Here is a 26,717-nt window from a genome sequence, read left to right as displayed (position 1 = left end):
GGACAGTCAAAGCCATGAGCTACTCAGCCTCCACCGTAGGGAGCTAAGAAGGTTGAGTACATCCCACAGGCCCGTTCCTACACTACTTTCAAGGCCTGTGCAAGGCCCTTCTGAGCCATCAGGGGAAGAAACAGATCTCTTTCAGCCTGAGGGCTCTTCCATCACCCCAGAGAGGCTACCTGCTTCATATCCCACACAGCTATCTAACAGAGGTGACACCACTTCACATTGCTATTTTACTTCCGGCACCCCGGCTATCTCATTTCCATGTCTGTGTGCCCTCCCAGGTCTAGCTGACCTCTGCCCCTTCCCACTTAACTGTAAACTCCTGGATGGCACTCCAGGAGTCTGCCTCACTCAGCATCCTCCAGTGCCAACAGTACTGCCTAGCACGCAGTAAGATCTCAATAAATTCTCTGGACTGCCCCATTAAAAGTATACACTTATCTTACACGGTGCTAAAGAAGCAAAAGTGCACCGTATAGAATTAAAGCTTTAGTGCAGGGTGACTGAGATGGAGCTGGGCTCTCAGGAGCATCTTCTGGCTTCCTTCCAAGGAAATCAAACACTGAGAACCCAGTGCAGCTTTCTCTCTAACCCTTGAAGTTTAGTCTAATTGTAACTATGCTGATTATGAAGATCTCTGGGTTAGATGACATACAAGATGGACCCTGTATATACATAAAACAGTTACTGCACAGAACAAAGAATGAGCAAGCATACATTTCATGACACCTTATGGTTAATTTAGGAAAAAAAAAGTCACACCATACAACAGGAAGAAGCTGGTTATCAGACAGGCCTGGGTTCAAATCCTGCCTCCAGTGTTTTGTAGTGGCCACTATGACTCTGAAGCCCACTATCCCATTAGCGAGAGGAGGATAGCGCTTCTCTGGAAGGATGTCAGAGGCACCTGCCATGAAGTAGCATGAGTGAGCAGTCCCCTAAGCCTCGCCTTTCTTTACAGAGGAGTGTTCTCTGTAGTTTTAACACAACAGAATTGGATGGCAAACTTCAGTACTTCCAGATATAACTTCAAGCCTCAAACTCTCATGCCCCATTTCCCTTGTTTCTTTAAAACCCTTACTACTACAAGCAGCAATCAGAAAGCATTCTACAAACAGATGTGGCTCATTCGAACATACTTTACTTCAAGTCAAACACACACACACACACACACACAGGACCTGTTACTCTTAGAAAGCCGTTCACTACTCACTTGACAACCCTATGACACAAACCAAGCCTGGCTTAAAGACTGTAACAAACCCCTGGTTGTCTCCTGCCACAACCGCTGTCCTCTTTTCTACTCCTAATTCTTAAGTCAAGTGGAGCTTGGTGCCAACTTCTTATCACAGACGATGAGGTCATGTTGGGCACTTAACTGCCATCCAGTAACATGGGGAATCCCAGGATGAGTAAGAGCCCATGACAACATTTCAGCACAAAGTCAAGTGTGTGCAATTAACCATCAGCTCAGTGTGGTCTGTTCAATGGGTTCTCGGCAGCTACTCCAATTCACTGTCTTCTTCCGGCCCACTGGGTTGCCTAATGAGAGGGTCCCACCCTCTCAGATCAGGCCTTTGCAGAAGCAGCTGCCAGGACCTTGCCTTCCAGGAGTCCCAAGTATAAAACAGCTGATAAAAGAAAGATGTAAGTAGGTGGCCAAGACTACGAGAAGAAACTACAAAGCCACATATACAGGCAGCCCGACCATGCAGCCGCACCTCACAAGGGTGCTGTTTACCAAGTGCCTTGTGAGTAAAGGCTGATTCATACAATAAAGAGATCAAAGCACAGGGAACTGTGTTCCCACCTTCTCCAAGATGATATGAGCCTGGAAAGGCACACAGAGAGCACAGGATTCGGGGGCCCCAAGAAGGCTACATGCGTGTCAGTACGCAGAGAAGCTGGGGGAATGTCTTCCATGCTGGAGAACCAATAGCTGAGGAAAGTTATAAGGAAGAGAGAAGCGAATGGAGAGAAAGCAAGCTGCAAGTGAAAACAGGTCTGACCTAACCGTGGTCACTGGGATGAGAAGCCTGGCAGAACACAAGTTCTGGAAAGCCGAGTAAGGAAGCCTGACCACCACCAACAAACAGCCATGGAGTGCTGGGTGTGGACTTGATGCCTGGAGTAACCGGGGCCTGGATGAGAAAAGCCCACACAACAAAGTTCACAGTCAGATCTTTTCATGTTTCAAGAATTATCAAGAAAGACAGTTTAAAAAAAAAAATCAAAGGCTACAACCATGGCTTGGGAGGGGAAAGAAATATAAGGCCGTAAGCAACTCTAAGCGCCAAAGGCCCCAGCATACACTTGCTGGCTTTCAGTCTGTAAGTCCCTCCTCATGTATGCTTTATTCATGGAGTACAAATCAAAATGGCCTCTTCTCAGCATCACAAAAAGCAAGAGCACTATCTGGCACACCTCTAAAGTGACTGGCAATGGAATTACCCAACAACAGGAAGGCACCTCTGTCCACAATGCTTAATGCTTAAAACGCCATCCTGGACTGAAGAGATCTCTCAACAGAAGTGGGAACCTGACAGTTACAGGCATTTAGAAGCACCACAAGGTACAACCCTGTGGTCAGCTTTTCTCCACTCAAGGGTGACCATCAGGAGAGTTGGCTCAGGCTGTCTGGGAGACAAAGAGTCCAACTTGGCTTGAGGAACAACTGGGGACGGAGGTAAGAATCCAATTCCTGATCTGGGAGTTGTGATACAATGGTGTGTTCAATCTAGAGATAATTTTTCAGTAGATGATTAGGCATTGTCAATCCAAAGAACAACACAAAATCATTTTTAATTTTTTTTTTTTTTTTGGATTTTTCGAGACAGGGTTTCTCCGTAGCTTTTGGTTCCTGTCCTGGAACTAGCTCTTGTAGACCAGGCTGGCCTCGAACTCACAGAGATCGGCCTGCCTCTGCCTCCCGAGTGCTGGGATTAAAGGCGTGCGCCACCAACGCCCGGCTTCATTTTTAATTTTTAATATCAGCATTCTCATTAAAAATAGGAAATCAGCCTCTGGATATCTGGTAGTTATCATTAATTTAAAAGTCAGGTGGCTATTATTAAAGGACGACGTCTTTAAATGAGGCTTGGAGCCTGTTTTGATTCACAGATGATGGGAGATCTCTAAGCCAAACAAATGTTTTCCAAGGAAACAAACCCTGAGACTGAAACATTCTATGAAGGAACGGTGCTCGAAGGCAAGCTCAAGGTTTCACAAGCCCAAGGGGCTATGCGGTGACTAATGGTCTAAGTTTACACCTGGATGGTCTGACCAGTGGGCAGCAGACAGGTTCCTGGCATCTTGGATCCAACATATTAAGGCCACACTGGCTTCCTGGGTCAACCAGGAAGAAAAGAAGACCATGGGAATAGTAAGTACCAACTAGTCCAGAGCCTGTGACCAAAAGAACAAAGTTCTACCAAGAGATCACCCGTGCCGACCGTCTCAGAAGCCGAAAGAGCCTCAATTGCAGCTCACCGATAAAGCTGATCCCCTGCTCACTGCTCTTCAATGCCGGTCCCCTAGATTTCATAAGGAGATTTGGCAGGATTGACCTCACCGGACAAACCGAGTGCGGCTGCTACCACCGTGTGAATGGGAACATCCAACATCCAACCTCTGCTGCCTGTTATCACAACACTTCCTTCTATACGAAAAGAAGCAACAGGACTCAGTGCAAGTGCCGGGGCTAGGGGTGCAGCTTGGCTGATGGAGGGATGTAAATCCTCACACTCTGGAGGTAGGAGAAGGCTACCATTGGCTGTTTATATAGTCAAGTTGAGGCTAGCCCGTTACAGAATACCTTATCTTGAAAGAAAGGATTGAAAGAGAAAGAAGGGAAAGGGGGACGGAAACTGTTTTTTTTTGGGGGGGGGGGTGAGAGTTCTGCCATTGTCAAAATCATCTTCTCTACCTTCCCCAACAACAACAAAATCATATTTTTATAGTCCTGTCCAAATTCAGACCTTCTTTAACTCTGCTCCCAATTACTAGAAACTTTTATCTGATCAAAGAGTCACCTACATACATTTCCTTGGAAGAACTGCATTTTTAGAAGAAAATGAGACACTAATTGCTTCTGTCCTCCCAGTTCCAGGAACAGCACATATGCTGCCCTCAAAACCGAAACCACAAATGTGACCAATTACGAGTAAGAGGAATGACTATTTGCTTACACTATAACTCATAGAGGGATAACTAGACTCCAACACTGAGAACAATCAGCTCATTCTTGACCTAGCATCCTATTTATCTTTCTATTCTCAAAGCTAATTGCTTATATAAGCATGCCAATTTGCCTTGATTATAGGATTCTTAATAAATGAACGCTGTTTACATTTCACAAGTGTATTTGAATTTCACTCCAGGAAGCCAAGCTCATCAAGTCTTTGTGAGTGGGAAAGCCAGAGATCAAAGCAAATGGTCTGCGTTGAACCAACAAACAATTAGGCTTGAGAACATTGGCTCAAGGAAGGCAGGAGCACATCTCTGCCTCCTGCCCTCCAGAAGTCCCTCAGAACCACTGCTCAGTCCTAACCGTGGTGTGGAGAGCCTTCTCTGCAAATGGCCATTTGGGTCACCCCACGGGCATTTCTGAAGTTAATAACTGTACCTTTCAACAGGTTTTTATTCTGATCTTCTGTTTTCCCAAACTTCCTGTTTTGGGTTGAATCAAATATCTATCTTCAGGGTTAGTTTTTGATTGTTTGTTGTTTGTTTTGTGTGTATGTATATATGTATTTGTTAGTTTTGTTTCTTTTTTTTTTTTTTTTGGTTTTTTCGAGACAGGGTTTCTCTGTGGCTTTGGAGCCTGTCCTGGAACTAGCTCTGTAGACCAGGCTGGCCTCGAACTCACAGAGATCCGCCTGCCTCTGCCTCCCGAGTGCTGGGATTAAAGGCGTGCGCCACCACCGCCCGGCTTAATTCTTTTTTTTTTTTTAAATATTTATTTATTTATTTAGTATACAATATTCTGTCTGTATGCCTGAAGGCCAGAAGAGGGCGCCAGACCTCTTTACAGATGGTTGTAAGCCACCATGTGGATGCTGGGAATTGAACTCAGGACCTTTGGAAGTGCAGGCAATGCTCTTAACCACTGAGCCATCTCTCCAGCCCCCGGCTTAATTCTTAACATTGCCTGATGCTTTCCTAAAATACTCATTTTCCCCCCCAATGATTTTAATTCTTAAAGTTTGGGCTTGAAGTCGAAAGAATAAAATGAAACACTCCTTGAGCATAGTAACTTTCAAGTAGGTACTATCAGATCCCACTTGACTCTTAAAAATCCCAGTGTCCACTCACACATAAGTTCACCAAAATGACTACTAGTGAGATTCACATCAGTATTTTTTAATTCTCTCTATTAGCACATTAATTATACATAATAGAAATAAGTAGAATTTTTTTTTACTTTGAATTATTTGTATGTATGTTTGCCTGTGCATGAGTGCAGGTGCCCAGAGCCCAGAAGAAGATGTTGGTCCCCTAGAGCTGGAGTTACCAACAGCTATAACCCAAATTTGGATTCTCTGTGAGAGCAGTATATGTTCTTAACTGCTGAACCATCTCTCCAGCCCCAACACAAGCACTCGTGAAGCCCCGCATAGTATCAACACACAATCAGGTTTGTAAACTAGTACTTCAACTGATTCCTTTTTAATAGTTCCATGAAACTTCTGCAGGAAAAAGGAAAAGAAGTGAGTTCCCAAGCAAACATGCAATGTGGACAGATCTGAGCGCCACCATTTTCAGATATTATTTGTAGCTTCGTGTCCTCAAAACAGGTACATTGCCAAAATGTGAGCTGTATGACATCTTCCTCAAAGCCAATAAGTTTTAGAATAACCAGGACATGGGCACCAACAACCTCCCACACTCCCCCATTGCCCAGATAAGATCTCAGGTAGCACAGGAAAGTCTTGAGCTAGCAAAATCGCCCCAGAGAAAGCAGGGTCTGCACACGCAGGCTGTCTGCTTCTCTAACAACGGGTACAGGAACTTAGAATCACGAACTCAATGACAGATACACAGGAAGACCTGTGAGGGGATCAATAAGAACTTCAGACAGTATGTCCTAGAAAAATAAAATTCAGGCCACTTAAGGGGTCCACCTGGGAACAGTGAGGGCCATGTATTGTTTTAATTTTTCCTGTGAATCTAAAGAGAAAATACAATCTATAAGCATCACATACCATGCTATTCCCACGTACAGACCTGGTCTTTCCATACTTTTAAGGATTCCCAGGCTTCCTGACCAAAAGCTATGGTCCTTAAGTGAATCGACCCCTGATGAAGCACTCCAGCTGCCAGCTCACCCCTAGAAAACAGCCCGGTGCCTGGTGTTCTGTTCCTAGACCGGGTGCATGGGGTGTGGGTAGGGACAGGAAGATCTCCCTAAAACATAAGGATTCTCAAAGGCATGCTCTCTCTCCACCTCAACTGTGCAAGTAGGTAGAAACCAAGATGATGAACAAAGCCTTTCGAAAGATCATGAGTCCAAAACCTGGGGACACTTGCTGACCGGAAGGGGGGGATTCCACAAAAGTCACTCTAAAAGAAGGCCTCTGTTAAGCAACTGCATAGTTCGACCTCCTCTTCCCTCTGAAGGCCTTGCAGTGTGTTCTTTGACAACTTGCTACTCTGTTCCTAAAAGAATTCCAGGCACCAGTGAGTGGCCTCCTACAAAGGAAACACCTATATAATCTGTGCTTGGTTTTGCTTTGGTTTGGTTTGGTTTTCTGGGGGAGGGAGCTGGTTTTTATTTTTTGAGACAGGGTCTCACGTGACGCAGGCCAAGAACGATCTTGAACTTCCTGTCCTCCTGTGTCTCCATCCCCAGTGCTGGTATTACAGGCATAAAAATCATGTTCTTAGGCAGTGCTGGGCAGCAAACCCAGGGTTTCATGCGTGCTAAGCAAGCACGCTACTGACTGAGCTAAATCCCCAGCCCTGTGTTTCTTAGTCACTTCCTGACACCTGTGCTCTCTTAGTCCTTTGGGCAACCTTTCTTAAAAGCCAAAGAATCGCCACAGGAAACATGGGTCTAAACATTTTCCCTTCTTCGAGTCCAAGAGGGATCTTCAAGGAGCTCCTGCCCAACTCTCGGGTGCCAGATTGTGTGCCTACAGCCTGCTGGTGATGATCCACCTCAAGCAGGGCATCTCAGGGCCAAGTGCTGGAATGTCAAACCACCTAGTAAGTGGGGTGGGAAGGATCTTCCTGCCACATCCTCTTCACACAGATACTGTGTGCACAATGTCAGTAAAAATATCACTCTCAACTTTTTGGACAACTCTAAACATTCAAACATTCCCCCTATTTTCACCTGAATGTTGGTCACTGACCTCGGGGAGTTTTATTATCCAGGCCATATGGAATCATTACAAAGGTTTGTTGTTGTGTTTGTTTTTGCCACGGGGTCTCAATTCTACAGTTCAGGCTGGTTGGCATCCTTGGCTCCCCCAGTGAGGGATGAGAGATCTCGGGCACCACACCTGGCAGCCTAAACAGCTGTCTATGACAAGAGGGCAGCACTAACACCAAGCAGAAAAGAATCACAACGTCTTATGTTCTACTCCTTCAAAGCGCTGTAATTTCCCTCAATTATCCTAAAATCTAGGCCAAACTTAATCCCTACCCACAAATGAAGAAAAGCAGGGGCTATGCCAAAAAACTCCAGGAAGTAGTTCCCCTCTTCCTAGCGCAATGCTTTTCCTAGATGATGGGGCAGGGGTGAAACAAATTCTTCTCCCTTGAGGATTTATTTATAGGCACCCACACAAATTGCATTGCCTAGAATCTATCCTAGGCTCCAAACATGTACACTCTGAACACCCTCTGGTCAACCGGTACCTCACATATCCACTAGGGAAATGCATACGTGTTCACAACGATAGTAGGAATAGCATCTCCACTGCAAGGGGAAGGGCACAGCTCCAGGATGCTGCTACCCAGGGTGAAACCGTCATGTTTCCAAATGACGACACTCTGCCCCCTTCCACACTCTTTCCCTCACACCAGGGGAAGTGAGAAAACAAACAGCCTCACTACACTGCCATCACCATCTTCTCCACAGACCTCACCCAAGCACTGTTCTTAAAGTAGAGCATAGTGGGAAACAAACCTAACTGTTGCAACCCGACTGTCTGTGTCCCCTTCACAGAGGTGCATGCATTCAAGTGACAGTTGGCTGTTGCCTTTGGTTTGCTAAACCCTAAGCTTTGGCCGGGTGATGGTGGCACAGGCCTTTAATCCCACCACTCAGGAGGCAGAGGCAGGTGGATCTCTGTGAGTTTGAGGCCAGCCTGGTCTACAGAGGAAGTTCTATGACAACTAGGGCTTACACAGAGAAACTCTGTTTTAAACACACGCGCGCACACACACACATACACACACACACACTTTAGTTTTCCAATGCAAAATGTTTCACATCTGCCAGGAAAGAAAAGCTAAAGAGTACATTTTTGAGCCACATGAAGTTTTATCTCCATGCCTGGACATCCGAGAGCCAAGCAGATGCCACAAAGTCGGGCACCTAGAGGGCAGCCTCAAATGCACCTCACTGCAGCCACTTCTGAAGACTTTCTGCCAACTGTATACAGTTTGAATCCGGCACTTACCAGATATTAGAATGTCTTACTGCTCTTCCCAAGCTCTTTTTCTCCAAAGTTTCAGATTTGAGAAATCATGCCATAAGAGGGAAGCCAGGAGAATGGGAAGAAGACATCCGAATTTGATTAAAATCCCAGGCTGGTGATTTAGTAACAACCACAACGTCAGGTGATTCGGGTAATCAGCACTTACACATCTCTAGCCCTGCGGATGGGCAGCCTGGCAGCAGGCACACACAGAAAGCGTGTCGTCTTTTACAGTAGGCACTCAGAAGGGTTCCTGAGTGCCCCCAACTCCTCCCTAAGGCTAAGTGACTAAATCCCCTGGGGGAAAGGGAGGGGGGGACAAGGAAACTGACTCAGATGAGTCTGAAACTAAAGAAGTTCCCAATTTCAAGGCCCTTAAACCACTACTTCATCTTTCTTTCTATATCTGCTCACAGAGCCGTGTGACACATATAGAGAGACTCAGGCGACCATGTCAGAAGACTTACACTCAAATCATCCTTTTCCCCTGAAATTCAAAGAAAGAATCCTTAAAACAGCTCCTCAACAAAGGCGACGACTTGTATTCTGCATCTGTAAACAGTGACTGGCACTGAAAATAAACAGTATTACGGAGCGCCTACTGGAAAAGTGGTATTCTTGGATGGACCGCTGCATGCAACGCCCACTGAGAAGCTGCCTTCGCAGCATGCCATCTGAATACGAAGAATAGAAAAGGATTTGCTTCTGTGTGAGCCCAAGGACTAGACAGGGCTTAATCAATGCGACAGAAAGCCACACGGGCACGGGGTCGTCAATGCGTGGGACCAAATAATGCAGCCTGATGTCACCTATAAATATATATGTATCGATCGAAGACTGAAGGAGATAACTGAACTCATAACTGAAGACGGCTTTCGCCGACCAGCAGAATGGAAACACCACAGGTGTGGGATCATATGTAGCCGCACACACGAAGACACATCACCTATAGCTCTACTGAAAGGTAGATACAGAAGGTCAAATGAACATTGAGTCAGTGAACCTTTTCCCTAAACGTAAGTCTGCAACCACCGTTATAGCAATCCTGAATAAAACCTCGGAGAGGGAGAGACTTTCCTTAGAAGAATTCTTGAAATGTGGATCCAGTTTTTAATAGGAACAGTTTACAGGACATTTTTAAATTACCCCTGCTGATCTTAGTCTGGTAGTTGGTGCGTGCCCTCTTCTCTCTTCTTCCTATTCATAGCCGGTTTTGTTTTTTTTTTTTAGGTACGTACAACTCAACTCACACAAGCTGCTGGGGTAAAGGCTATGGTCACCGAGTAGATGTCTAATCTCTGAAATAAGATGGACTTGTGTCACTTTAATTTTTATTTTTAGGTTTTAAGTATTCTAGAGCTAGAGGTTGAGATGAAGTGCTTTTCTAACCTGAAACAGCTTGTTAATTGTTGATGTAAACTGTGCTTACAATGAGGCGCTTGTAGACTTTCCTAAATCTAGTTTCCTTCCCAAAATCCCTTGTGATCTTTATTATATAAGGAAGTGAAATGGATCTGGTGTGGTGGCACACACATAAGCCCAGCACGCAGGGGGCTAAGGTAGGTAGACAGAAGCCTGTGGCCAGCCTGGGTACACGGCGAGGTAGAGGTGGGAAGGGAACTAACATCAATAATGCCAACGTGTTTCTCCTTACTCCAGGATGGGAAATCATAAATACATGCATATATAAAAGTACTATCTCATAAAAAATCTCCCTCCTAAAATGTGTCCTTTAAGCTTAATGTCCAGGATTAAGTATTTCTGATGCCTCCAGCAACTCAGGAAACTGAAAGAAAAACAAAGCAGAGTACACTGAGTCAATAACCTCAGGGAGAGGGGACAGGAGAAACCAACAGCACAGCGGATGGGATGATCTGGGAGGGTTGCCTTCAGCCTGCTTCACACGCCTCTCAACAGCAAGGGGAACTTAGACGAGTGTGTAAACATCAGCCATCCAAGTATTTCCCTAACACAAGGAATCCAAAAGTCTTTTAACTTTCAAAAAAAAAAAAAGGGGCAGCATATTTTCTGGTTTTGTTTTTTGTTTGAGAAACTAGACTACTCTAAACAGCTTACAAAAGAATTGCATCCAGTTAACTGTGTGACACACGGTGGAGGAAAAGTAGCCACAACAAACTGCAGACACTGACACCCCAAGGAGCCTGGGATTTACAATCATAAAAGTCTTCAGACTTCACTCTGTGACCTGCTGGACTCAATAGGAGCACAAATCCACCATGTTAATGAAGGGCATTATTTTCCTAAAGATTAATTCCTACCATGTGTTATTAATCAGCAGAGTAACTGAAAGCTCATGCAAAAAATGCTCTCCCAGTTGAGTAGAACTTAATTGCATTATTGTTATTAGCATGACTGCTGCACAGCCTTCCCTGTGTCACAGGCTCCCCCGCTCCAAGCTCCAAGTACTCAGTCTGCCTCTGTCCTTCTCTCTCTCTCTCTCTCCCTCCCTCCTTCCCTCCCCCCCCCCTGGCACACAGAAAGACAAGACAGACAGACAGACAACATCACACTATGAAGAGAAAAGAAAAGCAGCAAACCCAAAGAAAGGCCTGAGAGGCCATGTCTGTCTGTCTGTCACCAACAGTTTTTTCAAGAAACACCGTTTGTCTCTGGAAAGCCAGGTCAAGTATGCACCAGACTGCCTTGAGAAGTAATTACGCTTGGGCTGTTTCATTTCACAGCGTCCCATCTTGCATAACGTGGGAGCAGCTGTGGGAGATCACAGACGATGCAAAGCAAAACAGGCAACCACATCTTTCTCCCCCGTGTTACCAGCAATTTCCAGGGGGCCTAAAAAGGCTGCAGCCTCTGTGCTCCCTGAGCGCACAAAGCCAGCCTGCCATCCAGAACGCGTTCTCGGTATCAAAGCAGCCCCTTTTCAAGGGGATGAAGAAAGGCAGTTCCAATGTCCCAGTCAACGGTCAAATCTCAGAAAACCAACTTTTGATCCAAGGCTTGAGACCTTTCCCAAAGTTCTTAAGTTACATGCCAAAATTCTCTCAGGTAGACACGGGACTTGGCCGCCTCCATCACAAGTTCCTCTAGCTCTGGCTGCCTTGCCTTGCAGGGGTTTAGAAAAAGGGAAACAGAATGTGAAGTCTAGAAGCCAGGCGTTCGCCCACCCCACCCCCACTCCCCATTTCCTTCCCAACATCCCTTAAGAGAAGCTGGGACCTTAAGTGCAGGAACCAACTGCACTTGAGACCCTTGCTGGGGCAAGGGAAGAAGCGTCACACCCTTTTGAGTTCCCAGTAAGGCAGACTCCGGTTGGGAAGGGCCCAGAAACTTAGTCGCGAAAGGAAACGGAGAGGATTCCAGTCTTTGGTTGGGAAGCTGGAACGGGAAGGCTGAGAGACGGAGAATGCGGGAGGGAGCCGTGGACTCAGCTGGAAGAACTGGGGTCGCCCGAGAAGTCAGGACAGCTCTTAACACGTCCCAGCCAAACTGCACATTTTTGTGGTTTAAGATTTAAGACCAAAGGGAACACACTGAGGTTCTCCCCCGCTCGGGGCGCTTCTCCCGCTTCTGGGTTTCAGATGCCTCCTCCTCGCGGAGGGACCCCGGCGCCACTCTGCTGCCGGCCCCCTCTTTCTCTTTCGGGGGAGCTGTCCATCTGCCTAGCCGAGATGTCCACCCTCCAAGTTCGCCTGACCAAGTGCGGGCGCGGCGCCTGCGGCCAGCCACCTGCGCGCGTCTGCTGCAGACCCCGCAGGCCCAGAGCTGGGTGTCCAGGGGATGCTGCGCAGGGAGTCGGGGTCTGCTGGCTGGTTTTCATTCTTTAAACAAAAAGCCTTAGCTGCTAACCGCTCATTCGTCCCCGGCCAGCCACCTTCCCTTCACACCCACGCTGCACCTCCCGGCACACGCGCTGCGAGGTGCCGCTCCCGCCAGACAATGGGTTCGTGGCCGGCGGGGTAGTCCGGCCCACGGCCCTCTCCCCATCCCAGGACCCGAAGAGAGCGCAAGGAGAGAGACCGAGAGAAGCGAGGCAGGGAGCCCACAATGGGGAAGGTGCGAGCGAGCCTCGCCCTCAGGACGGGAGGATTGGGTCCAGCTGCGCCGCCTGCCCCACCGGGGCCCCGCCGCGTACTCACCAGCACGATGGCAAAGCGCTCCTCCAGTTCACCTGGCTCGGGCATCGGCAGCTTCAATGGCACGTTGTGCGCCCTGAAATCGGTCTGCTGCGAGTCCATGCTCCCCGCGTTGCCCATGTCGTCTGCGTGCTGGAGCCCCGGCTGGCTCCCGGCCCCTCGCGTCCGCGTCCGAAATGCCCACAGCCCCGGGCGCTCGGCTCCCGCCCTCTGCCGCGTCCCGGAGAGCGTTCCGCTCACACCGCTCCCTAGCAGAGGTCCGAACCCAGCCGGTCCCCAGCTGCCCTCATGCTCCCCGCCGCCCCGGCGCCGCCCCGGCCTCTGTGCCTCGCGAGGGGTCTGCAGGGCGCCGGGCGCCGATCCGCATGGTGCTCCCGCCCGCGCCCGCAGCCGCTCGCGCGGTCCTGCTTCTCGGCCTCACGCCCCGGACCGCAACCGCTCTAACACCTCAGCCCCGGCCCCACGGCGAGCGGATGATCGCGCACCGCGAGCCGACACAATGCCCCCTCTCGGCCCCCGCCCCCGGCCCGACTCCTCCCACACGCCCCGCGGACTGCCGGGACACGTAGTTTCGGCCCAAACCGGCCACGCGCAGAAACTGCTCGCGCTCCTGGAGGGCCGCGCTGTGGTTGGGCTGTTTGCAGCAAGGACCAGCTGGACGCGTGAAGTGGCTTTTGTCCCTTTTGACTTGACCTCCCCCAGTTTTGACTTTAAACCTCACCTCTGCCTGGTCTGTGTTAAATCTGAGTCTTCAGCACTTTTGAGAAATGATTGAATGAATCCAGTCAATCAGAAAACGCATGATTTAAGTTTCAGAAGAGTATAACAATGTCAAAAGATATCAGTAAATAGGACACACATACACACAACACACGGTACATGCCCAACTTCAAGAGCTGAGGGTGGAGGCGTGGTTCAGGTTCTTCGGTATCTATGTTGTATGTTCTTTGATGTGGTTGAATGTTTCCTAAACTAATATGTGATTTATGTTATATGTAGTCAGGGGTATTTCTTAATCTCTGCTGTACATCAATCTCACTTGGGGAAATGGGTTAAAACGGCATACACCTTGAGTTCTGCCATGTATCTCCCTAAACTGAGAGATGGAGCCTGGGTAGGTGTAGGTACTAGTTTCCAGGTGACTTTGGTACACAACTTGGGCTATTACCATTCTGAAGGAAATGTCAAGAGTCAGGGCTTTTCCTTAGTAGCTTTGACTACCTGGCCCATGGTCCCCCAGTGTTGAGACTGCTGAGGGATGATTTTTAGGGTAATTGCTTATCTTTGCCTCAGTTTCATCATCTGAAGAAAAATCATAATGTCTGTGCCTCTCTTACAAGGTTGGGTGCGGTCTCACTAGAGCTGTGCTGTTTGGATAAAGAACTCAGAATAATAAGTATGGCTATATATTACTGCCATTATCATCATCCTTATCATCTATTAATCTCAGCACTTCCTATTTCTGCCTTCGTACTTGTGATGGTTAATGTTACGTTGATTTTAGTTAAGTGGACTGGACTAAGGGCTGCCCAGAAAGCTGAGGGGGAAAGAACCATTATTCTCTGGTATGTGCATTTCATTCAGTCGTCTCAGTAAAGAAGTTCATCTTTGCCACAGCAGAAAGGCAGCACCCTTTCTTCCGAGGTCACGAATAGAACAGGAAGTTTGTTCTCTGCTCTGTCTGGGACATCACCTATTACCTCTCTCAGGCATTATTAGTGCTCCTCCTTCTGGGCCTTTGGACCTGAACCAAGACTTAGATCATTGATACTTCTAGGTCTCAAGGCTTCTAATTCAAACTGGAACCCCATCACCAGCTTCCCTGACCTCTAGCTGTGGAGGCAGATCATGTGAGTGACTTCTCAGCCTTCAACATCACATGAGACTATCTTTCACAACAAATCTCCATATATGTGTACAGATATGTATATATAAAAATCTCTATATATGTGTATACACACATATATGTATGTATATATAGAGGGGGGGCAAAGAGAGAGAGACAGAGAGAGCAAAACACCTGGAAAGGAAGCTCTGTAACTTTTGCCACAAACATATGGAAGAAATCCTCATAAATGTATTTAGTATGCTAAATGAACCACTTCTAATAATCTTTTCAATGTGTTTATGTTTATTATTTTGTCTGTCTATGTGTTCAAACCCATACAGAAGTCAGAGGGCAACATTCAGGAGTGGGTTCTCTCTTTCCAGCATACAGGTTCCAGAAATAGACGTCAACCCATCATGCTTGACCAGAGACAAGCGCCTTTGCCTCCAGCTCATCTCACGGCCTCTCTTCCCAAATACACACACTGCTGTTGTTTATATCTTATTATTATTACTTTATATGTATGAGTGTTTTGTCTGCACATGTGTATATGCACCACACACAGCCCTGGAGAGCTGGGTGGTAACAGAGGGTATCAGATCCCCTGGAATCTGGATCTACAAATGGTGATCCATCATGTGGAGGTTGGGAAGCAAACCCAAGGTACTCTGCAAGAATGACGAATGATCTTAACCAATAAACCAACTCTCCAGCCCAACTTCTAACTTTTTAAAAGAGATCATAAATAAATCAGCCTTTAAAGTCTCAACAAATGTGATCTGTACTTCTGAAGTATTGTCTCAAAGTCAAGGGCAAGCATGCTGTAAGAGAAGAAAACAAAAGTATAGCTACAGACACCACACTAAAGAAAATGAGCAAGAAAGCAGTTAGTCCAGACCAGGTGAGGCATTTCTCACGCACAAGCGTATTTATTTTATTTGAGATTTCTCGACATATATCCTCAGTCTGACTGACACGCAGACTCAGCCCACCCAGAGAGCTGCCCGTCTGGATGGAAAGGCTGGAATTTGTTTCTGCAGTCAAGAAATCCTTTCTATTTCATTTATGACTTCCTCTGGCCGTATTTCTGCCAGGGCCCAAGACCTTTCCCTCCTCCTCGGTCTTATCACATCTAGTCTCTCTCACAAGCTCTGAGAGGAGCCAAGGACAAAGTGTGCACATCCGGGAGCCAAAAGGACTTTCTGCTGCTTCAAGGTTTGCCATCTCTAGCGTTTGCTTATTATTTATAACATGTATTAAAAGCAATTCCAAACACCCCGTGGGTTTGTACAATTTGTGTGGAAATGCCCATCAGCTGCTCAGGAATTTTTGTTTAAGAATTGCATAAAGAATGCTTGCTTCGGGAGCACATATATACTAAAATTGGAAGGATACAGAGAAGAATTGCATAAAGAGAAAGGATTGTATTTGCGTGCGTGCGTGCGTGCATATGTGTGTGTGTGTGTGTGTGTGTGTGTACTGGTGTCCTCAGAGGCCAGAAGAGGATGTCAGAACCCCTGGAACTGGAACTACAGATGTTTCTAAGCCACCTACAGAGGCTGCTGGGAAGTAAACTCCAGTGTGCTTACGACTACCGGAGTGCCACAGCGGACTCCAGTCCATCCAGACTGAGGCCAGAAAGAAGCTACCCATGCCACTTAAGTTATTCCTGTAAAGCAGAGGCTCACTCAGAAATACCAGGTAGCAAAGTGTCTGTGAGTCTTCATTCCCCATGCTGGATCACGTGACAGGCCTAGAAGCAGAAGACGCCGGTGGAGAAAGATGAAACTCACGCCAGAAACATTCCTCATCTGGAGAGCATTTGAAATTCTAACAGCGAGACTGGAGAGGGAATGGTAGGAGGGGCCAACACCCCCTCTTTCTAGACCCCTCCCCATGGCTTGCATACTTTAAAAAAGAAGCTCAAATCTCTAGTGTTGCCAACACTAAACAGCAAAGTGAATGCCGCTTCGAATTCTGCACATACTGAAGAGGATACTCGGAGGATGCTTTAGACAGCTTTCTCTAAATGCGGTCTAAATGTGAATTGGGTGGACGTGCAGCACACACCTATGATCCCAGCCCTGGGGAGGTAAAGGCAGAAGGATCAGGAGTTCAAGGTCATCCTCAGTTGTGCAGAATTGGAAACCAACAACGAAATAAAATACCAACTATCAGCAATGATCCAAGAAGCAGCAGGCTGGCCCAGGAGATGACTTAGCAGGTAAGAAGTATGGACCACAAAGTTCACACCCCACAGACATCAACAGTAATAATAACTGTTTTAAAAAGAAGCAACAGGAAAAAAGCAACAGGCAATGTAAACAGCTCTCTTATTAATTTGGAATATAGAAAATGTAATTATCTTCCCACAGAGGGAACTACAGGCCCAGACAATTTCACTAGATATTATATCAGATAATAAATTGGAAAAGATAGAGTCTCTCTGTGTGCATATCTATGTCCGTGTGTGTGTGAGTGTGTACACGCGTGCAGGCGCACGAGTGTGTGCAGGTACACACACCACAACTGTAGTAGTGTTTCTTTCAGGGATTATGGATCACAAAACTATGATTTGGGGGGGGGGGGTTCTCAGCTTTGAAAATAGTTTATTTGGTTACAGAAATCTGGGTTGAAAATCGCTTTTCTTTACATTCTGAAGATGTCGTTTTATCCTCTACTGACTGGGATTGAAGCTGAGAAGGCTTCACTTTTGTTCTTCTGTTGTTTTTTTAAGGTTAATTTTTATATTTTAGGTACATGTGTGTTTTTGTCTGCAAGCATGTGTGTGCGCCACATGCACACCTGTCCTGCCTACAGGGGCCAAAAGAGGGCATTGGATGCCTTAGAACTGTAGCACGAATTCTAATTGGTATTCATAATAAAAACCTGGAGTCAGGTCTAAGGGTTAATGCTGAAGATCAGAGAAGCAGTGCAGTCAACTGCTAGAGAGACCTTTCACCTCTACCAATGCTCAGACTGATGGGGCCATCCTGTCCTCAGACCGCATCTGCAGGCTGCTTCTGTCTCCACCAAACCTCAAACTACCCCTGAGCTTCTGTCTCCTCCTGCCTTATATTCCTCTCCCCACCCAGCCATGTCGCTCCTGTCTCCACTTCCCTAGTGCTGGAATCACCTTTGTGTGAGCTCTGTTTCTCTTTTAGACAGATTCGGTCTTGTGTCACCTAGGATGGCCTTGAACTAAAGAAATTCCTCTGCCTCTCCCTGAGTCCTGAGATTAAAGATGTGTGACACCATTCCCTGGCCTCTAGTGGCTTAGCTCTGCACTCTGATCTTCAGGTAAGCTTTATTTTTATTTTATTTTTTTTTATTTTTTTGGTTTTTTGAGACAGGGTTTCTCTGTGGTTTTGGAGCCTGTCCTGGAACTAGCTCTTGTAGACCAGGCTGATCTCAAACTCACAGAGATCTGCCTACCTCTGCCTCCCGAGTGCTGGGATTAAAGGCGTGCGCCACCACCGCCCGGCTTTTTTTTTTTTTAACACAAATAAAATATCACTACATAGAACTGTAGTTACTGACAGTTTTAAGCCACTTTGTGGGTTCTGGGAACTGAACCTGGACCCTCTACAAGAGCAACAAGTGCTCTTACCCAGTGGCCATCTCTTCAGTTCCTGGTTTTGTATTTTGAGATAGGATCTCACGGTTGTAGCTCTGGCTGGCTTGAAACCCACTGGGCAGACCAGGCTGGCCTCAAACTCATTGAGATCTGCCTGCCTCTGTCGTCCAAGTACTGGAATTAAAGGCATGCATCACCACACCTGGCCAATTGTCACTTCTTAAATGTACAGATGTTTAATCTTCTCTCTCCTTTAAAGATCTCTGTTCTTTATGTCCAGTAGTGGTGGTACACGCCTTTAATCCCAGCACTTGGGAGGCAGAAGAAAGTAGGTATTTTGTGAGTTTGAGGCCAGCCTGGTTTATAGAGCCAGTTCCAGGACACCTAGGGCTACAAGGAGAAACCCTGACTCGGGTTTTTTTTTTCTTTGATTTTTCCACAATTTTGCTTTGGTGTGTCTATTTGTCTTATAAACCATTTTCCTTGCTCAGGACTAGATGTCTTAGTTTGTGTTTCTTTTGCTGTGAAGAGATACTGTGACCGCAGCAACTCTTTTTTTTTTTAATTTATTTATTATGTATACATATTCTGTCTGCGTGTATGTCTGCAGGCCAGAAGAGGGCACCAGACCTCATTACAGATGGTTGTGAGCCACCATGTGGTTGCTGGGAATTGAACTCAGGACCTTTGGAAGAGCAGGCAATGCTCTTAACCACTGAGCCATCTCTCCAGCCCTGCAGCAACTCTTATAAAGGAAAATATTTCATTGAGGTGGTGGCTTTACAGTTTCAGAGGTTCAGTCCTTTATCACTCATCGTGACAGGGAGCATGGCAGCGAGCATGTAGACATGGTGCTGGAGTAGTTGAGAGTCCTACATCTTGCAGAGAACAGGAAACCAATGGAGACACTGGGAGGTTTTCTGAGCAGAGAAAAACCCCAACGCCCCCCACTCCGCAGTGATGCACTTTCTCCTACAAGGCCATCCCTATGCCAGCAAAGTCACACTCCTAATGGTGCCACTCCCTATAAGATTATGGGGCCAATTGCATTCAAACTACCACACTGGTCTTGCTTCCTCAATTCAAACATTTTTACTGTTTTTGATTTTTAATTCAGAGACATCCTTAGCCACTGTTTTTCCTTCTTCACCCACCTATCTTCATTTTAAAACGTAGATATTGATCTTGATTGCTTTGGTCACTGGATTAGCCTCTCAGGTGTTTCGGGTTTTATCTCCTTGCTCTGCCTGACTTCCTTAGGACTCCCAACACAGAAATGCTTCGGGTGAGTCCCCGTTTTTTTTTTTTTTTTTTTTCAAGTTAGTCTCTCTCTTCTTTTCCTCCTCCTGTTTTCTTCCTTTCTCTCATGCTTTCTTTAGACAGCATCTTGTCATATAGCCTAGAAGGGCCTCCAACTCACAGCTCTTTTGCCTATTTCTCCCAAGGGCTGAGGTTATAGGCACCCCACCCCCACCCCGCCGCTGTTCTCTCTTCCTGCTTTATTCTATTTTTATGGGTTACAGTTCTTCTTCCTATGATTAATTTTCCTATAATCACAGATTTTGGGAGAGGAACATATTGATATTTATTTGCTGCTCTTTGTTTTCATGGTTATTATGAATTTTAATTATATATTTTTTTAACTAAACAGTACTACTCTTATTGTAAAATCTGCGTGTAGACTCTGACCTCTAACATTGTTCCGAAGAGTTATTAACTACTGAAAAATCTAAACATCTCAGCCCAGCCTGAAGGTGTAACTCAGCGGTGGAACGCTTGCTTAGCATACACAAGGCCCTAGGTTCGACCTCCAGCAAAAACTGTAGTTCTGAAATATCAGCTTGCCTGAGCCCCACAGAACATACCATATTACACAAATGTATCTCCCATATTATTTAGAAAGAAAATTGATACAGGGTCTCATTAGGTAGCCCTGGTTGGCCTAGAACCCACTATGTAAACCAGGCCGACTTTGAACTCACAGAGGTCCACCTGCCTTTGGACTCTGAGTGCCGCTGAGACTGAAGAAGTATTCCACCATACCCTTCCATTTTGTTTTAATTTAATAATAATCACACTACAGCTTAATTTATTTATGTTTTGTTATTATTGTTTCATGAGACATGGTTCACCACATATACTTAACTAGCCTTGCTACAGGGACCGGGTAACCCTGAATTTCCGAGAGCCTCCTTCCTCTGCCTAATCAAGTGCTGGTATCACAGGTGACGGCCGCCATCTCCAGCTTTAGTTTTATTTAGATAAGTTTAATATACATTTGTAAATTAAAATATATTGTGAAGGAAAACATGAAGGTCATTTTTAAAACAGCTAAGATGTCAAATAGGCATGTTTCTGCAGGAATCCAAACACGTTAATAATTATAAATCAAAGGCAAAGGAAGAAAGCGATGCAAAGTGGGCCTCCAGATAGGCTTTCGACTATGCGTGCTTACCTTGTTCCTCCAGACAAACAGTTTAAAAATGACCGAGTTTGGTGACGACAGCCACTGGCTACCATAAGGGTCAATCTTGGTTGCCAACTTGACTGGATTTGGAATCAATTAAGTGATAAACCCCTGGGCACACCCTATATGGATTTCCTGGATCCTGTTATTTGAAGTGGGAAGACCCATCCTTAAATACAGATAGCATACCTTCCAGAGGCAGTAGACGAGAGGGCGTATGAAGAAAAAAATCTTTGCTTTATACTTGCTCATCATCCTGTTGCCTTTCTGCCGCTGCTGGTGTCATTCCTCACTGACCTCGGAACCCAGCTTCTTTCAGGCTTCCCACATGAGCTGGAGCCAGTGGCTCTCCAGGAATCCCCTCTAGAGCCAAGACTCGAGCCCTTGGGTGCCACTGTAACAACTGAGGTGCCCAGCCTGATATGCTGAGCAGCCACCAGATTGGCAGCCTTTTCAGTGTGAAGACAGCCAGAGTTGATCTCCAGGTTGTATTGTAAGCCAACCTAATAAACCCCCCTTAAATGTCTACTCATTCTGTTAGATTATGTTGCTCGCTAATGCCGTTATATTCTCTATAAGTAATTTGGCAGGCTCTAGAAGCTACTTTTATGCAAAAACCAGCAGCCAGAGATATCACAAAACCCAGAGAACATTGATGCCAATGCTCACCCTCATGCTACATTCCTGGGGTGAACTCCTTCTCTAAAAATCTCCATTTTTTTCCCCACACAGGGTCTCCCTATGTAGCCCCAGTCTCAACCTCCCTCTGTAGATCAAGGTGGCCTCAAACTTTTGGAGATCCTCATGCCTCTGTCTCCTGAGCACTGGGTTTATAGGTCTGGGCTACCACATGTGACATCCAAAATCCTCCTTAATAAACTCTTATCACAGTATGCGTGTCACAGCACAACGTGTGGATGCCAGGTCTGGGCTAGGCATCGCCACACTTGCCCAGCAAGCCTTTTCCCATCTAAGCCATCTGGCCAGCCCTGTTATTTCTCTTCTCCCCCTCCCCCCCAATTTATTCTATTTTGGGGTATGCATGTCTATCCTAGAACGCACGTCAGAGGTAAACTTACGGAATCCCCCCTTTCTCCCCCCCTCCCCATGTGGATCCCAGGAATCAAACTGGAATTATCAGACTTGGTGGCAGGTGTCTTGACCAGCTGATTTGAGCTACTTCCAAATGACTGGCTGGGAGCCTGGCATGTAATTCTGTGGTAGATCATCTGTCTGGTGTGAAAAGTCCTGAGTTCAATCTCAGCACGACAACAGACCCTCTACCCAAAACCTCCAACTGACTAATGGCGGCATGGGAGGGTCATGGATCCTGCTGTCTTAGCAGCAATGCCTAACACGAAAGAGCATGCCGCAGACTGTAGTGTCTGCCTTCACTTCAGAGGTCGTGGGAAGCCTGGATTCCCATCTGCACCTGGCCTCCCGTGCAGATAACCAATGCCGTCTCAAGGCTATCCATCTGGCAACCCGCAACAGTTTCCAAGTCTAACAAAAACAAATTCTTTAAAAGAGAGAGAGTTCTTAGAACAAGGGCACTCAAGAGGTCATTTCTGTTTCTGACTGTGAGCGCTTCAGCTAGAAGAAACCACGCAGGACTAACAGGACAGAGGACCCATTTCAGCCCAGTAAAGTTTCATGGTAAAGTTTCACGGACGGTTATGATACCTGCTACTTTCCTTAACTTCCGTCTATCTTCCTCTCTCATTCGTCCTTTGAGAGAGTCAGTTTTTACGGTGGAACCATTGGGCTCTTTCTGAACTCAAGAAAAGGAGGCTTGTTATTCTATCAGAGTTAATACTAAACCTTCTGTCTCTGTGTACAGTATATAAGAAACAGGCTTTTTTGTGTGTTTGGGAGTTGGGTCGGCAGAAAACTCTGAGTGAAAAAAAGAACAAGCCTACAGTTCTTCTGACTAGAGAATAAGAATTCCTTGGCTTATAATTTCTACTCTGCATTCTAAGGGAAGGACACACACCTTGTGGGTCTGAGCACTGAGTAGTCTCCTGCTGAGTGGATCCTGGAAAATCCTATTGACCTCTTTAAGCTACAGTGTCTGCGCCTAGAAAATTGAAACAAACACTTGCCTGACGAGATAATTCCTAGGAGTAAAGAAGTTCATTCGCACCTGCATTCGGCTCATGTCTCATGTGCCTGTGCTGTTCGGGAAGAGATGCTTCAGCATGCTGGCAGTGAACTGAATCCCGGGTGTGGTACCAAATACGATAAATGTGCTACAGTGCCTATGTGACCGGGTGAAGGCTGACCATGGGATCTGCTGTGAAGTAGAGCATGCAGTAGCGTACAGCTCCTGGTACTTCCTCTAGCTGCTTGTTCCAGCGATGACGCTGCACACTGCCCACTTGTATGGCAGTAATCAGAGTCAATACCGCTGCCAAAGTAATCCATGCAGGCCACATTATTTAAGTATCTATCCATCTATTTATTCATTCATTTATTCATTCGTTCATTCATCTCTCTTTTCTCTCTCTGTGTCAGGTGCATGTGTGTCTGTGCACATGCATACATACACACACACACACACACACACACACACACACACACACACACACTAGAGGCTAGAGGACGACTTGCCAGAGTTGGTCCATGTGGGCCCATGTGGGTCCATGCAGGTCCCAGTGAAGGAACTCACGTTCCTTGGTAACAGGTATCTTTATCTACTGAGCCAGCTCACTGGCACCAAAGTACCATTGTCCAATCTGACTGATGATGCTATCTACCTGGGATGCTGCTGAACACACATTCTCATGTGCTTCCCTCGGGAATTTTGACTTCCTAGATCCAGGATGAGACCCAGAAAGCTGTGTGTATATAACATCTTAAGTGGTTCCTATTTCAGGCAAGTTTAGGAAACGGTGATTAATCGCATGAGATTGGGGAAATGACTCATCTGCAATTAAGTAATAATGCTCTGGCTTAAGGAACAACGCCAAGTTATTTAAAAGCTATTGAACAATTATAGTCTCTACGCTGCTTTAAAAGCTAAATTAGCTGTTATTTCAATCAAGAGACTTGTTCCTCTTAAGATAGAATCATATATAAAAAAGTAAAGTCTTAAAATTTTGAACTGTATCGATTCCATATTAATTTTAATAACCATGTGCATATTAATTAGTATTTGCATTTGCTTTGCTTTTTTAAGCTTTTGAAGAAAAATAAAGCCCCTTGTATTTGGAGTTTGGGTTTAATGGGTTTAATTTGGTATATTATCCAGTTATATGTGCCTCAGCTACAGGGAAACTTAACCAGAGGGAATTTAGTTATTCAGGGCTCTTCCAGCTCCCTCCTCAACTCACATAGCTACTAAAAAAGATAGGGTTCCAGTCATTCATGGCACATGACTAGAAACCCAGGACGAGGACGAGGACATCTCTTCAAAGGCATCAATTAAAGGTCATCCTCAGCTATATTGCAAGTTCAAGGCCAGGCTGGGCTACAAGAAACCCTGTTTCAAAAAAAAAAAAAAACTGAATAGATGCCAAAAGTTATATTCTATACAGAAGAAATCAAATTACCCACAGCTATTGAATGTTACTTAGACGATTTTGGCTTTGCGAAATTAATTTTACTAACGAATGCTCATTGCATTATAATGTTCTCATTGTAATCATTTCCTGTGCAATTACGATCAAAAGGAAGTTCCCTGGTGAAGGAAGAGGGAGAGGGTTAGGCAGCTAATTTGCATGAGTGAATGCTCCCTTCAAAGAAACAAGTCCTTTGCCATGTCTAATCGCTACTCACAAACACCTGTGGAGCACTTCTTCCAGGGGTCTGCACTCCATGAACTTCAGACGTCCTCGTAAGAAAAGTGCGGAACAAGGGGCCAGCCAGCCTGTCTTAGCTCTGTCTCTCTCTGCCCATTTGTTCTGCTAAGTTAAGGGAATAGAAGATGTTTTTTAAAACTCTTTTAAGGAAGAAGAAGAAGAAGAAGAAGAGGAGGAGGAGGAGGAGGAGGAGGAGGAGGAGGAGGAGGAGGAAGGAAGGAAGGAAGGAAGAAAGAAGCCATTTAAAGTGGGAACAATATGGTTCACTGGGTAATGGTGTTTGTCTTATAAGCCTAGTAACTGAAGTTCAATTCCTGGAACCCTTGCAAAGGGGAAAGGAGAGGACAGACCCCACAGAGCTGTCCTCTGCCCTCCACACCCCTCCTATGGCACAGAGCATGACCCCACCTGCCCACATATGCACACCCTGTATCCATTTTTGGACTTTGAAGGTATCCTTTTACCTTCTCTCATACGCCTGAAACTGTTTGCCATAAAACTCAAGTGTGATGGGTGGGTGTGGGGTTCTAAGTCAAGAGCAAAGTAGAAGGCATAGAATGAGGCACAGAAACAGGAAATGGGGAAGACCTATCTGAAAAGACTGGGGAGGGGAGGGGCAGGGAATCATCGTGTGCACTATATAGCCCCAGATGGCCTGTAACTGGCTGAGTAGTCCAGGTTGATCTCAGCCTTGCCTCCACTCCCTGCTTCTGTCTCCTTCATGCTGGGCTTGCACACTCTGCCACTGGAAAGCCTTTTGATGGAAGAACAAGGCAGTTAGTAAGGTGGGCTCTGGTTTTCAAGTTTTCTGAGTCTCAGTCCCCTTGTATGTAAAATGAAAGCAATTGTAGTGCTCACTTCTGAAGGCGTTTTTGAGGAATAATCATAACTGCTACAAATCCTAGACTCAGCACATGGAAAGAGACAGACCAGTTGCTATCTCGGGCCCGGAGCAAGCACACTGTGCACAGCAAGAATGGGGCACGATATGCTGTGGGAGAATATTTCCAAATTAAATCGACAGGAACTGGAACCCCAGCAAAGGGTCAGAAAAACCCAAAGTATGGGAAGGAGTGACTGCGTTGCTCAAGAAAATGCTAGGCCCTGTGCACCAAGTGGGCCAGGCAGGAAGCTGTGTGATTTGCTCATGATATCTGTGAGTTATTTTAGTCCTCATTGGCAGATGCGGAAATGATGGACGATGTTGACCTCTGCTGCCCAGAAGATCGTTCACTGGGAGCCCATGCTGTCAGTACCACTGAAGGAACTGGTCAGTGATGCCCAGAAGTTGCATCGTTATCCTTCTCATTCCCTCTGCTGTAAGGCATTTACCAAGCAAGAGAAACGGCCATTAGCACACTAAAGACCTTTCCCCTCCACGCAAAGAAGCTCAGTTCCCTTTGCTAAGCTGCTTTTCTCCCGCCTCTGTCTGAATGTGGCTTTGCTGTAGCTGGCACTCAATGTTCCACGTTTTCTCTGCATTGCTTCCTGTTGCTTCTTGTAAGTCACCCTCCGAAGGGCCTCCCCTCCCGCAGGAAGTGCGCAAAGAGCTTGGCACAGGAGACTCCACATTAAATCAGGATTTCTTTCTAGTCCTGTTTCAGCTGTTGGTTCTGATTGGGCTTTAAGTTCATTCCCAATCATCGCTTGGCCCTGGCTGGGGCCCTACTTACCTATGATGGCAGCGTCTTAGAAAAAGCCAGGTTCATTTGCAATCCAAAGAAGCACACTCTCTTGCCAAGGCATCCTTTATCCTATCTGCCATTCTACATCCTCGACCTGTTGCCACTTAAGGTCCTGGTATCATCACCAACCTATGACTTTTTCCAATCTGGAAAAGCATGTCTGACCTCCCATTTACCAAAGTTCTCACCCTGCAGCTATGCCCCGCTGACATCCCTTTCTTACCTTCTCGTGTGCAGGAGGCCACCCTGCCTTGATCTAAATTGTGGCTATAGCTTCATGTTCTGACTCTCTTCTCGGGAACATTCCAGATGGAGGCTCTAGAACATCGCATCAGTTCACCTTGCAATCACACCCACTGCTTCCCTCCGTTCCTGGGAAGACCTCGCATTAACTGGGGTCTCCTCACAACGGTGCAACAGTGCGCTTAGCAAGTCTGCAGGCTTCTGCTCGCCACGCCGTTCACGGATGGCTGCTTTTGTAAGGCCTTCTTTTCTCCTCTTACCTTTCTGAAAGTAAAGCAACACGTTACACCGCCTTATCCTTGAGTGCACTGTTGTTGGGGTGCTGTGCGTGCGTGCGTGCGTGCGTGTGTG

At 46.3% G+C, this 26,717-nt stretch overlaps 1 protein-coding gene across 10 annotated transcripts in view; it reads right to left on the bottom strand.

Moving 5' to 3' along the window:
* Fmnl2 (formin like 2) overlaps positions 1-13,252 on the bottom strand; it is a 247,429-nt gene extending 234,177 nt beyond the window's left edge. For all 10 annotated transcript variants that reach the window (XM_041631532.1, XM_041631528.1, XM_041631535.1 and 7 more), the window contains exon 1: positions 12,770-13,252. In XM_041631532.1, the coding sequence (XP_041487466.1) occupies positions 12,770-12,886 (117 nt within the window). In that variant the 5' untranslated portion in view covers positions 12,887-13,252. The remainder of the gene's footprint in view (positions 1-12,769) is intronic.
* Positions 13,253-26,717: the final 13,465 nt, after the last annotated feature.

Source organism: Microtus oregoni, unplaced genomic scaffold, assembly GCF_018167655.1.
Source record: "Microtus oregoni isolate MIOR12 unplaced genomic scaffold, Mior012 000037F_ref0000500, whole genome shotgun sequence".
Classification (NCBI taxonomy): Eukaryota; Metazoa; Chordata; class Mammalia; order Rodentia; family Cricetidae; genus Microtus; species Microtus oregoni.
This window is presented reverse-complemented; position numbering and strand designations above follow the sequence as displayed.